The sequence below is a fragment of the Arachis stenosperma genome, chromosome 9, assembly GCF_014773155.1.
Source record: "Arachis stenosperma cultivar V10309 chromosome 9, arast.V10309.gnm1.PFL2, whole genome shotgun sequence".
Lineage (NCBI taxonomy): Eukaryota > Viridiplantae > Streptophyta > Magnoliopsida > Fabales > Fabaceae > Arachis > Arachis stenosperma.
The window spans coordinates 32,353,163-32,368,887 of record NC_080385.1 but is presented as its reverse complement, the minus strand read 5'-3'; the positions used below and the strand labels follow the sequence as shown (position 1 = coordinate 32,368,887).

The following is a 15,725-nucleotide window of genomic DNA, read 5'->3' as shown; positions in this document are numbered from 1 at the left end:
CAACACAAATCCTTTCATACAAAAATTTGGTTGTCACTAAGTGCAAACCCCTAAAATTAATAACCGAAGTATTTAAATCTCGGGTCATTCTCCCTAGGAATTGTAATGAAGTGTCTTGTTATTGGTTGTGAATTATATTTGGGGTTTTTAAGCTTTTGGACAAGAAAAATAAATGGCAAAGAAAATAAACTAACAACTAACAAAGCTCTTGGCAAGATATGAGAACTAGAAGTCCTATCCTAGTTATCCTTCTCAATTGTGATGAGAATTGTTCATTGCTACCACTTAGTTAACCCTTACTAAAGAAAGGAAAGTCAAGTGGATGAATTGACTTGAGCCACAAGTCCTAGCCAACTCCCAAGGAAAGACTAGCTTTAGTGCACTCCAAACCAATTAGCAATCTCTCCAATTATCAATCAACAAAGGAATTAGATAACTCAAGTATCACTAATTACTCTACCTAGGCCAAGAGGAACAAAATCTACACTAAAACTAAAAGAGGCATTTCAACAAACACATAAAAGGCAATAAAAGTAAACAACATAAATTGCAAGAATTAAAGAGAGATCTAACTACAAAGGCAAGAGATCAACAATAGAAAAGCAAAGAAGAACAATTATTATGAATTACCTCTTATTGAATTGAAAGAAAATGGAAAGAACAATAGTAGATCTACAACAAAGCATAAGAACAATATAAAGGAAATTACAATAAAGGAGTAGAAGAATGATGAATGTAACAACAAAGAATTGAGAGATAGAAGTGGAAGAAAGCAAAGATTAAAACCTAGATCTAAGAACTAATCCTAATCCTAATTCTAGAGAGAAGAGAGAGCTTCTCTCTCTAGAAACTAACTCTAACTACTAAACTATGCTAATGGTAACCAACATCTAAAGTATGAAAAGTATCTAAAGTATGTTGATTCCCCTTCAATCCTTGGCTTAAATAGCATCAGAAATGAGTTGGATTGGGCCCACAAGGCTTCTAAAATCGCTGGCCACATGTTGCATTAAGTGGGTCATGTGCCACCATCAGCGCGTCCGTGTACCGTGCACGTGCGCGCCCCTATGTGCGATGCAACTATCGCAAATCTTATATCATTTCGAAGCCCTGGATGTTAGCTTTCCAACCCAACTGAAACCGCATCATTTGGACCTCTGTAGCTCAAGTTATGGTCATTTAAGTGCGAAGAGGTCGGCTTGACAGCTTTTCGGTTCTTTCATTTCTTCATGAGTTCTCCAACTTTACATGCTTTTTCTTCATTCCCTTAATCCAATCTTTGCCTCCTAAATCTGAAATCACTTAACAAACATATCAAGGCATCTAATGGAATCAAGGTAAATTACATTTATCTATTTTAAGACCTAAAAAGCATGTTTTCACTCTTAAGCACAATTAAAGGAGAATATACAAAACCATGCTATTTCATTGAATAAATGTGGGTAAAAGGTGATAAAATCTCCTAAAATCAATACAAGATAAACCCTACAAATGAGGTTTATCAACCTCCCCACACTTAAACCAAGTATGTCCTCATGCTTAAGCCAAGAGAAAGCAAATGGCATCAACATTTATTCAATGTAAATAAACTATATGCAACCTAAACTATATGCAACTAAATGCAAAATGGTTTTACCTACTTGGTTAAAAATAAATCAATCCTCCAAGTGCATGTATAAACAGGTAGGGCTAAGATCATATGACGATTCATGAATCCTACCAATTCAAGTGTGGAAATGAAGTTCAAATAGACTTGCGAGAAGAACGCTCATGAAAGCCGGGAATCAAGGAATTGAGCATCGGACCCTCACCGGGAGTGTTTGCACTCTAGTCGCTCGGTGTTTGGGGTTGATTCTCTCAATTCTCCCCTAATCATGCTTTCCAAGATTTGTTTTTCATCTAACAATCAACAATTATTCAATGCATACATACAATTATCATGAGGTCTTTTCTTTAGGTTGTAATGGGGCTAGGGTCAAGGTAGGATCATATATGGCTAGTGGACTTAGGATTTGAATCTTTGATTAACTTAAACTTTCCCAGCTAACCTATATAATGACCTATACAATTAAGTACTAATCTAACTACCCATTCCTCACTTTTTCACATACTCATGCATTTTCTTTCCATTTCACAACACTTATGCATTGATTCTTATTGAGCTTCACTTTGGGGCATTTTGTCCCCTTTATTACTTTTCTTTTTTTTCTTTTTTTTTCCTTTCTTTTTTCTATATTTTTTTTCTTTTCTTTTCTTTTTTTTTCTTTTTCACTTTTATTTCTTTTTTTTTCATTTTTCTTTTTCTTTCAAACTATACACAAGAACATCAATGTATAAGGTCTATATATTTAATCAATACATGAGTATGTACCCAATTCCCCAATATAAAAATACAAAACACAAACACCCTTTTATCCCAACCAATGTCCCAAAGTTTTCCCACTCTTGGATGACACTCACACTCACTAGCCTAAGCCAATCAAAGATCCAAATAAAGGACATTCATTGTTTTCCGCTTTAAGGCTTGTAATGTGCTAAAATAAGAATAAGTGGGTTAAGCGTAGGCTCAAAGTTGGCTAACAAAGGAAGATAAAAGGTAAGGCCATTTGGGTAAGTGAGCTAATAGAATGATGACCTCAATCATATAAATGCATGAATACACAAAATAATGGACATAAAGAATCAAACAAATCGAAGATTACACTCATAGGAAGAGAATAATGCACACAAGAAGGAAAAATAAGTGGTTATAAGATGTAACCACATCATTAGGCTCAAATCTCACTTGCTTGTGTTCTTAGCTCAAAAACCATGTTCCAAAATACATTCTTTCAAGCAACTTCAACAAAGTATATTTTCAAATTGGTAGGGTGCCCTAAAACGGTTTCTTGGGAAAGAAATCATCACCCTAACCAAGTAGTCCTAATAAAAAGAAGGTAGTAAAATATGTACAAATTCTATCTAACATGCAACCTATCATGCAAATGCAATAACTAACTAACATTGGTGTTGAAAAAGAAAATTGTTACCCATGGAGATCGGTCGAACGACCTCCCCACACTTGAAGATTGCACCGTCCTCGGTGCATGCAAAGAAGAGCAAGGTGGACGAGTTGCTACAATTGATGAGCTCCTTCAAAAGGTAGTGCGGATGACTTGTTTGTTGCCCCATTTAGAAATTTTTCCTTTCTCCCTTCTTGGTGGCCAACCATGGTGGGGTGCCTCCCACCTAGCACTTTTAGTTTAAGTCCTTAAGTTGGACATTTTGAGGAGCTTATTGTCATGGTGGCTTATGTTTGTACTCATCCTTGAATCTCCAAGGATCTTTGCTTCTCAATTGGTTGACAGAATTTCCAACCATCTTCACCAAACTTGGGTGAGGTTCTCCCCAAGATATGAGCTCCCAAAATTGGTCTTCATGTTGTGATCCGGGATCCCATATCTTATTTTCACACCCATCTTCTAGTTGATCATCATGATTCAACTTGGGTGGTAGGCATATAGAATTCTCCTTTATGCACCAAATTCTCCTTCTAAACCCATACAATTTAGCATTCCTCCAACCATAGTATTTATGCCTTGAGGGTTTAACCTTAATGAGCCTAACATTCTTTTTCCAACCATTACACCACTCCCTCTTACTCTTAACTCCACAAAGAGCTCTAAGTTGACCATCATTTTCAATCAACCCATATTCAAGTGAGAAAGTGAAGCTTAGGGATAGAAATTTTACCCACTTGAATGTTATGTTAGGTGATGGTGGCTTGGGAAGGGGGACCTCCCCACACTTAGCCATTGCGATGTCTACGCTCTTGTGCTCTTCCCTTGTAACTTCCACCTCTTGACAACTTATATTAACCTCAACCTCTTCCTCTTGGTAGCTTCCTTCCAATTTAATATTTTCTTCGTGGCTTACCAAGGGTATGGGAGGTGAGGTATCTTCTTCCTTACCCTCTATGTCAAGCTCAATGGGAGAGGATTCAATTGTGGATAGGAACTCATCAATAATTGAATCCATCTCTTGATCAACCTCTTCAAAGTCTTCAACCATGATATGCTTTGGAGGTTGCGCACCCTCCTCAACATCAATGTCAAGCTTCTTGGAAGAGTTTTCCATGATGCTACATTCCCATGGACGCTCAACGTCTCCTAAATCTTCAACCACTTCTTCCTTTTCTTCAATAACCATAGGCTCCTCCAATTGCTCTAATACAAAATAGCCTCCCTCATTTTCCACCGAGTTTTCCAATCTCTCCTTCATGCTATGATCTTCAATGGATTCTTCACATGTGGCCACGGAAGCACCTTGAGTGTTCAAAAATTTGTAGGCTAAGGTAGACACTACCTTGGTCAAGTTGGTCACAAACTCTAGGGTGTTCCTTTGCATATCCGCTTGTCCTTGAAGTAGCAATGTGAGAGAGTCATCTATTGGGGCTTGGGGTGGATAAGAGGGTTCATTATTTTGGAGAGAGGGTTTATAGTAGGAAGGTGGTTCTTGAGAGTAATTGTGTTGGAATGGTGGTGGTTCCATGTATAGTTCATATGGCTCATAAGGTGGTGGGTATGGTGGATAAGGATTGGGGTCATATGGAGGGTTTTGGTGATATGGGGCTTGTGAGTAAGGTGGTTCAAAATCATGTTGAGGGGGTGGTTCATAGGCATGTGGTAGTGGTTGTTGACAATCACAATAAGGGTTACCACATCCATTAGATTGATATGCATTAGGATAAGAGTTATACCCATAAGGAGTTGGAGGTTGTTGCCAAGAAGGTTGATCAATCCCTTGAGGCTCTTCCCATCTTTGGTTGTGCCCAAATCCTTGATGCATATTACCATTGTAGTTCCCATTTCTTACAACATAATTTGAGCCAAACTCATAGCCAAAGTGAGGATGAGAATTCATAATAGCAAAGAAAACAAAAATTAACAAAGATAAGCAACGAAGTCCTAAACCTAACAAAAACTAACAAACAAGCAAAAGACAAACATATTCACAATATTCACAATAACCAATAATGTAACACTATTGCAAGTTCCCGGCAACGGCACCATTTTGATGAATGGATTTTTGACGGTTTAGAATTTCACAATTGAAATCTCATTGCAAGTATAGTTTCTAAACCAACACAAATCCTTTCATACAAAAATTTGGTTGTCACTAAGTGCAAACCCCTAAAATTAATAACCGAAGTATTTAAACTTCGGGTCGTTCTCCCTAGGAATTGTAATGAAGTGTCTTGTTATTGGTTGTGAATTATATTTGGGGTTTTTAAGCTTTTGGACAAGAAATATAAATGGCAAAGAAAATAAACTAACAACTAACAAAGCTCTTGGCAAGATATGAGAACTAGAAGTCCTATCCTAGTTATCCTTCTCAATTGTGATGAGAATTGTTCATTGCTACCACTTAGTTAACCCTTACTAAAGAAAGGAAAGTCAAGTGGATGAATTGACTTGAGCCACAAGTCCTAGCCAACTCCCAAGGAAAGACTAGCTTTAGTGCACTCCAAACCAATTAGCAATCTCTCCAATTATCAATCAACAAAGGAATTAGATAACTCAAGTATCACTAATTACTCTACCTAGGCCAAGAGGAACAAAATCTACACTAAAACTAAAAGAGGCATTTCAACAAACACATAAAAGGCAATAAAAGTAAACAACATAAATTGCAAGAATTAAAGAGAGATCTAACTACAAAGGCAAGAGATCAACAATAGAAAAGCAAAGAAGAACAATTATTATGAATTACCTCTTATTGAATTGAAAGAAAATGGAAGAAACAATAGTAGATCTACAACAAAGCATAAGAACAATATAAAGGAAATTACAATAAAGGAGTAGAAGAATAATGAATGTAACAACAAAGAATTGAGAGATAGAAGTGGAAGAAAGCAAAGATTAAAACCTAGATATAAGAACTAATCCTAATCCTAATTCTAGAGAGAAGAGAGAGCTTCTCTCTCTAGAAACTAACTCTAACTACTAAATTATGCTAATGGTAACCAACATCTAAAGTATGAAAAGTATCTAAAGTATGTTGATTTTCCTTCAATCCTTGGCTTAAATAGCATCAGAAATGAGTTGGATTGGGCCCACAAGGCTTCTAAAATCGCTGGCCACATGTTGCATTAAGTGGGTCATGTGCCACCATCGGCGCGTCCGCGTACCGTGCGCGTGCGCGCCCCTATGCGCGATGCAACTATGGCAAATCTTATATCGTTTCGAAGCCCCGGATGTTAGATTTCCAACCCAACTGGAACCGCATCATTTGGACCTCTATAGCTCAAGTTATGGTCGTTTAAGTGCGAAGAGGTCGGCTTGACAGCTTTCCGGTTCTTTCATTTCTTCATGAGTTCTCCAACTTTACATGCTTTTTCTTCATTCCCTTAATCCAATCTTTGCCTCCTAAATCTGAAATTACTTAACAAACATATCAAGGCATCTAATGGAATCAAGGTAAATTACATTTATCTATTTTAAGACCTAAAAAGCATGTTTTCACTCTTAAGCACAATTAAAGGAGAATATACAAAACCATGCTATTTCATTGAATAAATGTGGGTAAAAGGTGATAAAATCCCCTAAAATCAATACAAGATAAACCCTACAAATGAGGTTTATCAGTCATTCTTCATTAGTCACTAACGATAACTATTGACGTATAATGTTAACTTGTACATGTGACCGTTAAGTGTGTACGCGTGCGAGCTAGACAAATCAATCCCAAGGTGAAGTACAAAATAATCCCAAAAAATTTAAAAAATCTTAAAACAATCCCTGAATTTTTCTAAAATTCCAAAAAATTTTCTTTGAATATTAAAAAAAAAACAATATCTTATAATATTTTTATTAATGAGAATAATAAAATATTACTAAAAAATATATGATAACTAAAGAATATAAAAAATAACAAAATATATACTAAAAAATAATTTTATTTATTAACTCTAAAATATCATAAAAATAATATTATTTAATTATTAACCTATGACATAAATGTGATAACAAAACTATAATAATAACAACTAAACTAAAAGATAATTGTATTGTGAAGGTCATTATTTATATATCTAAATTCCTAGAATATTGACCAAAACTTTATAGGTAATTTAGTTTGCATTGCATGTAAGTTCTAAAATGTTACTTTTATAAGGATTTGAGCAAATATTTTCATTTTTTCATGTAAAAAATTTTAAATTAAATGAGAGCTTTTCAATCTCTTCTTCGTTATTAAAGAATGATTATAGAATACGATAGCTATAAATTAAATTAAATTAATATCTTGCACGGTCAAAAATAAAATAAGTTCATTTATTTTAAATTATTTTTTTAAAAATAGTTTTTTTAAATTAATTTAAAATTTAAGATTTTAAAATACATAAAAAATTTTTGCATATATAAATAATCAAATTTGCGATAAATAGATAAAAAATTTTAGAAATTAAAATTTATTAATTTAGAAATAAATTATATATACATAATTCAAAGGGACTATTTTAAAAAGATTTAATTTTTTTAGAAACTGTTTTGAGATTTTTTTAATTTTTGGAGACATTTTTGTACTTTTGTGTAGGAATTGATTTGTCTAATTGTGTAGAAATTGATTTGTCTAATTGTGCGCGTTGACACTTAATGGCCAAGTATGCGAATCAATATTTTAGATTAGTTAGTGACTAATAGAAAAAAACTATATTATCTAATGAAAGTAAATGTTAGAAACTATTTTGTGTATTTCAAGACTTGAAGGACTAAAGTATCTTATATTAAAAACGGAGGTACTAATTGACTAATTCTGATAATTTAAGAGTTGAAAATAGAATAATTGTTTAAAGGGTTAACCACAAAAAATGCTCCCGAATTATTTAAACGCTGACAAAAATGTACCCGAATTTTACTATTGACAAAAATGCCTTCAAATAATTTAAAAACGCGACTCAATACATATATGTTTTCAAAAAATGCTTTAGAAATTGAATTTTGATGCGATTTTTTGCGAACATGGTTATAAAAATGAGATATTATTATCCTTAAAATTTGGTGATGTTTTGTTAAGTATATATTTTTTTGTTAAAAATCAATAATACTTTTAAAAAATCACAAAAAAATTATATACTTAACAAAAAATCACCAAATTTAAGAATAATAATATCTCATTTTTCTAATTATTTTTGTAATAAATCGCATCAAAATTCAATCTCTAATGTATTTTTTGAGAAATACATATTTAATGTTAGATTTTTTGCAAGATTATCTAACATTAAATTTGTATTTCTCAAAAAATACATTAGAGATTGAATTTTGATGCGATTTTTTGCAAGCATGATTAATAAAATAAAATATTATTATGTTTAAAATTTGGTATTTTTTGTTAAGTATATATATTTTTTTGTAATTTTTTTGTTAACAACTAATAATACTTTTAAAAATTACAAAAAAATTATATACTTAGTAAAAAAATCACCAAATTTTAAAAATAATAATATATTATTTTTCTAATTATGCTTGTAAAAAATTACATCAAAATTTAATTTTTAAGATATTTTTAAAAATATATATTTATTATTAAATATTTTTATTGTATTTTTAAATTATTTAAAAATATTTTTATTAATAGTAAAATTCCAATATATTTTTGTGAGTGTTCGAATAATTAGAGGAAGTTTTTGACTGTGAAGCCTTGTTTAAAAATGCCATCCTACTCCCAATCCACACAACCCGAAAGTCCATTTGAAGAGAAATGTGGTCAATTCATAGCCGAAGGCCGAAGCATGTTATGTATGCTTTGTCGCTCTTAAACCCTCTAAAGTCTCAACTCTCAACTCTAAACCTCTGCTTTGGGCACACAGCAACCTCAGCTTAAAAAAATGCACTGTGTTCTGAGAAAACTAACCAACTCCATTTCACGCTCGCAGGTAAATATCTCTTCTTCGAATTCACTTTATTAATGTCTCTCAAGTTTTGTTATTTTCCTTTCTGTTTGTTCAGTTGCCGCAATTTTTCTATGATTAACACCATATCTTTCTATCTTTTATTTGTATAACCGGATATTTTGATTTTGGTTAAATAACGAGAAGGTTTGAATTTGATGATTCGTTTGTGTTTCTCTAACTAATGAACTAACTAATTACTTTTGATTTCAAAGTTTCGTACGAAGATTGTAGGTTTTCGTTCGTATTGCAGTAACAAGGTGGTTGTTGATATTGGACAACCAACCCCTGCTTCTCATCCAAAGGTGCTATTCCATAACATTTTCCCCTTTTCTATTCCATAACATTTGCTAAAATGATTTTTTTTGTCATATGGTTTTTCATTAAGGGTTAAGGCTAATTCCTGATTAGCATGTTTATATGTTGTCTTGCAATGTGTTTTTAGTTACTAAAAGATGGGGAGATCACCCCAGGTATATCCAGCGATAAATATATCGAAAGAAGGAAGAAGTTATTGGATCTTCTCCCCGATAAGAGTTTGGCCATCATTGCAGCCGCACCGGTGAAGATGATGACGGATGTTGTGCCATATACATTTCGACAAGATGCGGATTATTTGTATATCACAGGCTGCCAACAACCCGGTGGTGTGGCCGTTTTAGGACATGATATCGGTTTATGCATGTTCATGCCAGAAGTTAAACTTTATGTTAGTCTGACAACATCTTATCCTTATTGTGACTTGAATTCTCTTTCGATTTTCTACTGGAACATTTTCTGTGATAATATTCAACTTATGTAAATTGTTTTTAGACTAAAAAAAATTGGTTATTTGTTTATTGAGTTAGTCTCTGGTCAATCTTTAAATATATTGTAGTATAATATTTCAGTTGTTCAATCATGCAAGTATCCATGGATTTGGGTCATTGTGTGTGTGATTTTTGTTGTCGCTTCTTCTAGTTCTGCAGCAAGGAAGTAAGTAATCCGGAATCTGATGTAATTTTAAAACCATACTTTTGTCTAGGATGTGACTTGGCAAGGGCAAATAGCAGGAGTTGAAGCGGCATTAGATACATTCAAGGCTGACAAGGCATATCCGATGAGGAAATTGCGTGAGGTGGATCATTACTATCCATTATTAAACATAAATTTTCAAGCATCTATGTTTTTGTCTTATGCACCTGAAATATTTCCATAGATAAGCCTGCTAGAGGCTTGCAGCCAATGTTGCTGAAGCTCTAATAAAGATTTTTTATGTTCCTCACCTCCTCGGTCAAGCAGTTGTGCTATTTATAATGATATTTTATTTAACATTTTTAATTAATGATTCAGATCCTTCCAGATATGTTACGGGGATCCTCAAAGTTATTCCACAACACTCAGACTGCAACCTCCACATACACGGAACTGGAGGCCTTCCAAAAGCTAGTTTATTGTAACAATGTAAGGGATTTATCTGTTTATACACATCAATTGCGATGGATAAAGTCACCAGCTGAGCTAAAGCTCATGAAGGAAGCTGCATCGATTGCTTGTCAGGTACATCCATCTTCGTTGCGCAGTTAATAGTCCAATGACTCAAATTCCTAGCAAGGCTGTCTGATACACCGTTGTTAATTATATTTCTACCATTCGTTGGGTCTAGGTGCAAAATGATAAAATCTTGATACTTTGAACCTTTCCTGTCTGTCTTGAATAGGCCCTTTTGTTGACTATGCTGCATTCAAAAACATACCCTTTTGAAGGTATGCTAGCTGCAAAGGTTGAATATGAATGCAGAATGAGAGGAGCACAGCGAATGGGGTGAGTGCCTCTCTATTGAATTAATTAACTGCTTAAGGATTTCTTTCATTTATGATTACTTTTGTGTTTTTAATTGATAGTTTAAGAACCTTTCAAATTTATCAATGATTAATTGCACACTTTCTCTTGTCCTTTATTGCACTTCATAATAGATTCAATCCTGTTGTTGGTGGTGGGCCGAATGCAAGTGTCATACACTATTCTAGAAATGACCAAAAGGTAAATTTAGTTATCATCACCAAATGCTGTCTCCTAGTATTTATTTTTTATTGTTGAATTTTTATCATATATTTGGCAGATTAAACAGGGAGATCTTGTTTTGATGGATGTTGGATGTGAGTTACATGGTTATGTTAGTGATCTTACTCGTACCTGGCCTCCCTGTGGTAGCTTTTCTTCTTCCCAGGTTTGCCTAATTGAATTGCTTATAGTAATTCCACATAGTTATTGGACGAAACAAGTTTATTTTATTGTCATGGTGTCATTTGCCATTTCATCCTTGGTGGTATATTTAGGAGTTTGTTTATGAAACTTTATTTACCTTCATCCTGTTTAATAAGGCCTTAAAGTTCCTTGCCACTTCAACCAAATCCATGAATGAATTGCTTAATGTTTCTTTTTATCTTTATTTTTTTAAAAAAACATAAAAGGAAATCTCCATCTTCCAAATAAGGAAAGTGTGAAAGTTCATCCTTATCTTTAATTGAGGATTGAGTAATACATATGATTGTGCATCTATTATAACTTCAGGAAGAAAGCCAAGGGCTGCAAGGAATGAAAGGCACCTATTTTTTGTTGGTAAAATTTAGTATTAAAACTGTAAGAATTAGGAGAGTAAAGAAAGTGAGGAAGCAGATGCCTCAAAGACTTATTGGTGTTTCTCTCAATACATACTTTTCTATTTGACTACTCTTTGGTAGTCAGTGAGATTTCTTCAACAAGACAGTATGCTAGTACCACTTTCTTATCGATTCACTTGTTTGAAAATTCAATAAGCAACCAAAAGGCTTGCCACAGGAATCCATGACAGATCAGAAGATGGCATTACGGAAGAAGTGAAGATTTATGTTGGTGCAAATATGCTGAATTAGTGAGATATGCTCCTTTTTAACTTTGTTCATGCACGTTTGGGCGTTCAAGATTCTCAATATATTCTTCCCTTGCCCATGGCATAAGGGATCTCATGGGGCTCTCTCTCCTTTTTATTTTTTATTTTAATGTTGTTTTTTGGAGGGGGGACTAGGAAAAGAATATCAAATGATACAAGGAAGTGGCGGAAAAGAGATCCTCAGAACTTATATTTTGTGCCATGGCATCTTCCCCTCTTTATGCTAGCCAATGAAATTTAAATGTGTAGAGCTTACTTTTTGCACCTTATTAATGCACAGTGAAATTGCTCATTTCAAATGCATTGTCGTCTTAATCTTAGTGTGTGATATGATCTCCTCTTGTACATTCAGGAAGAACTTTATGAGCTTATATTGGAAACGAACAAGCGTTGTGTGGAACTTTGTAAACCTGGTGCCAGTATTCGAGAAATACACAACTATTCGGTATCTCCTTTTTCTTATCCCTTCTTAACAAATTTTAGGACAGAATCCATCTATTACCGCCATCCACCCGAAAACTTTAAATAAACGATTTGTACAAGATGACCAGTTTTTTCTTTCCCGTTCTCCCTGTATTTTGCCTTAATGCTCGTTAATGCATTATGCGGACTATCTCATAACAAATAATAGCCATTAAAGTGTGCTACTGACCTGAATATTTCCATGATAGAGATATATGTGTTTTTTGAGTGTTACTTTTTGTTACCTTCAGTTGAATGTTAACTCATTGTATACTCAATTAGCTTCCTGAAGCTTTATTTATAAAATAGAAAAACTTGTTAAAGGTCTGGTTGCATAGGTTGATATGCTGCAAAAAGGATTCAAGGAGATTGGACTATTGAAAAACGGTGGAAGCAGTTCCTACCACAAGTTGAACCCAACTTCTATAGGTATCTTTCTTAAAGCACCCTTTAATCTTTTCACTGTCAAAATATGAAAGATATGGACTTCATAATAACCATTTGTTACTCTAGAGATTCATAGCTAGTTTGGATTTTTGAACTAATTTATACGATGATAGCTAATAGAGATTGGATGTATTCAATCACATCACATTTTGTTGGTCCAGGTCACTATCTAGGAATGGACATTCATGATTGTTCAATGGTCAGCTTTGATGCTCCTCTGAAGCCAGGTGTTGTAAGTTATTTCCTTGACTATGCAATAGTTTTATCTACTAGTTTGTTATACATATCGAATATGGAGAAATTGAAATAATAGCGCTTCTAAATTCTAATGACAAAATGTTGGAAAACGTATTTTCAGCATGCTATCTTCAGGACAGTAGGTGGACACTTATCATGTCAAATGATAACAAAAGTTCCATCCACAGAATAAACTGCCTAATAAAAGAATAGGGATTCTACAATTCTTGCATTATTATAATCACAACCAATCCAAGAACTAAACCAAAAGTAAATAAATGTATTATTTTAAAAACAGGATAATCTTCACGTTGAAAGAAAGCCATCCATGTGGTTGTGATTTAACTTGGGGTGAGTTTGATTTTTGTTTTCCCACAACAAAAGTGATTTCTTAACAACATAATTTTCCCAATGAAGTTACTCATGTTACTTTCTCTAATCGAAGGCTGAAAACATAATTTATTTTATTTATATTTTTGTGTTGAAATTAGGATGACTACCTTCCATTGAAAATGAGTTGTTTTTAGAAAAAAAGAAAAGCTGAACCAAATTCCCTGTATGAGACAGAATATATTTTGCACTTCTACTGCTTTACTTAATATCCATTGGCTGACACGTGACAGCTTATGCTTTTTAATTCATTGTGAGCAGGTGATAACTATTGAACCAGGAGTTTACATCCCATCTTCTTATAACTGCCCAGAGAGGTACTTGTGGTGTAAAACTGAAATTGATTATTGGAAACTGTCATTTTTCGTCACTTGCTCTGAGATTTCTCTAGTTCACCAAGATGTTTCTACCAAAAGACATGAAATTTCGTTACAGTTTCCATCAATTGATCGGCTTCAAGAATCCCTTTTTCATAATTTCTTTCAGAGTTCTCGAGTCTCTCTGTACCTCTGGCTATTGGAGCATCCTCCATCTATATTTCATATTTTTAAATCTATCAAGAGAATTATTACAATAATCGGACTTAAAATTCTTAGTTGGGTATTAAGAATCTTATATTCCAAGTTAATCTGTTTTTAGATGTAATTCAATTTGCAGAGATTGGATATTCTCAATTTTTTTTTCTCACTTGAGGGGGGTAAAGTGTGATTTCTTACCATACATTTTATAAGTAGGACCAAGAGAGATCATGAGAGAGAAAATATTAAAAGATTAGAGATCACACTTTACACCCTCAATTGAAAAAAAAAATTAAGAGGATCCATTTTCCAAAGTTGCATCGGCCTAAGATAATATGCCTTTTGTCTTCAGGTCTTTGTTCTACTAGTTGGGTTCATTTAGCTATTCACTCTTCATAACTTTTGTTACATCATTGGTTGATCTCTTCACATAATATTCATCATGCATTCCATTAGAGCATAAATTTGTCTTCAAACATGGAAATAAATGTTACAACTTCATGTTACTGTTATTGATATAATCCCTCTCGAGAGACGTGCATACAGGTATCGAGGCATTGGGATTAGGATTGAGGATGAGGTACTCATCACAGAAACTGGTTACGAAGTAAGTTCTTTAAATGTGATGTTATTGAAACTAGTTTTTATCAATTTTTAACAGCTAGAGGCGTAGAGGTGCTGATCCGGGTTTTCTTGAGTGATAGAATAATATCCGAAAACATGATGATAAATATCTATATCTTGGCCTTCTTTTTCCCCTTTTTCTTTTTTTCGCCCCAAAAAATTATTAATTTTACCAGAACTTGCGCCATATGATATGGTTTGATCGTTATAGTTAGAGCAAAGTAACTAACGTCGTTGTAACACAGGTCCTTACAGCATCAATTCCAAAAGAAGTAAAACAAATTGAGTCCTTACTAAACAACTTCTGCAATGGAATGGGTGTGGAGAACCAAAATAACATGAGAGCTACATTCAGTTGACAATCCCCTTAAAACATTCAAGAACCAGAATAGTGATCTCTTCACGTGTTAATACCAAATACCAATGTTCTAAATCTAGGAGCAGTGGCCCAGTTATTTTCATCCTTTGTTTTGGTCCCTTGAATCATCAACATGAGCATAATAATGCACTCTACAATCTTGGAGGGGAACAAATCAAGTGTGTGTTGTGTTATTTAGCTTGTTTCATTTACTCCCCGCCCCCTTCTTTCTTATTTTTCAATTTTTTACTTACTACCCTGATTTTAGTGATTGATTCAGAGCTTTTCTTATTTTAGTTTTTTTCCCCCCTTAAAGAAAATTATTGTTGTAAATGATTGGTGGTATCATGAAACAACCAACTTGCGACTTCTTGTTTACACCTGTTGGAATGTAACTTTATACTACATTTATGACAAATATAGTCATTTGTTTAAACTTAGAGGTTTAGCTAATAATAAGGTTATCAATTGAGAATTTTCTTTTTGAAAAGTAGAGTTTATTTGTTTTAATGTTTTTATTATACATTTATTAAAGTATAAAAATTTAAAGTTTGCTATTAATAGTTAAACCCTAAATTGAAACCTTATACATACAAGTATACAACTTAAATCCCTTTCTATAAGACAAAACTTAATAGAAAAATATTATTCGCATATTAAAACACTCCAAATACCCATATAAAAATATGGTTGTTACAAATTAATTGCGTTTTTAAATTATTTTTTAATTAACAAAATAAGGACAAAACAGTATTTAATTATTTATTAATAAAGGATGTATATTACAACAAAATCAAGTTTTTTATATTTTCACTCAATTAGATGAGATTCTTTTCAATTCATTGATAT

At 33.3% G+C, this 15,725-nt stretch overlaps 1 protein-coding gene across 2 annotated transcripts; it reads left to right on the top strand.

Annotated features, from left to right (window-relative positions):
• Positions 1-8,729: 8,729 nt before the first annotated feature.
• Positions 8,730-15,316, top strand: LOC130947458 (intermediate cleaving peptidase 55, mitochondrial). 2 transcript variants are annotated; one of them, XR_009072684.1, is made up of 14 exons: positions 8,730-8,914; positions 9,145-9,234; positions 9,375-9,638; positions 9,954-10,046; positions 10,262-10,468; positions 10,629-10,732; positions 10,885-10,951; positions 11,031-11,138; positions 12,193-12,285; positions 12,641-12,731; positions 12,911-12,976; positions 13,638-13,693; positions 14,441-14,501; positions 14,764-15,316. XR_009072684.1 is itself a non-coding variant. In XM_057876165.1 (14 exons), the coding sequence occupies exons 1-14, from the start codon at positions 8,867-8,869 to the stop codon at positions 14,875-14,877; spliced, it is 1,467 nt and encodes a 488-aa protein (XP_057732148.1). In that variant the 5' UTR covers positions 8,730-8,866; the 3' UTR covers positions 14,878-15,316. The 2 variants fall into 2 exon arrangements, 1 of the variants encoding a protein (XP_057732148.1); XM_057876165.1 differs by having other exon boundaries at positions 12,911-12,981.
• The last annotated feature ends 409 nt before the right edge of the window (positions 15,317-15,725 follow it).

Bases quoted from the DNA above. Each gene is read 5' to 3' on its own strand.
- LOC130947458 (XM_057876165.1), top strand. From the start codon at position 8,867: ATGCACTGTGTTCTGAGAAAACTAACCAACTCCATTTCACGCTCGCAG. The intron at 10,469-10,628 runs GTACATCCATCT...TGTCTTGAATAG, and splicing joins CTGCATCGATTGCTTGTCAG to GCCCTTTTGTTGACTATGCT. The intron at 14,502-14,763 runs GTAAGTTCTTTA...GTTGTAACACAG, and splicing joins TCACAGAAACTGGTTACGAA to GTCCTTACAGCATCAATTCC.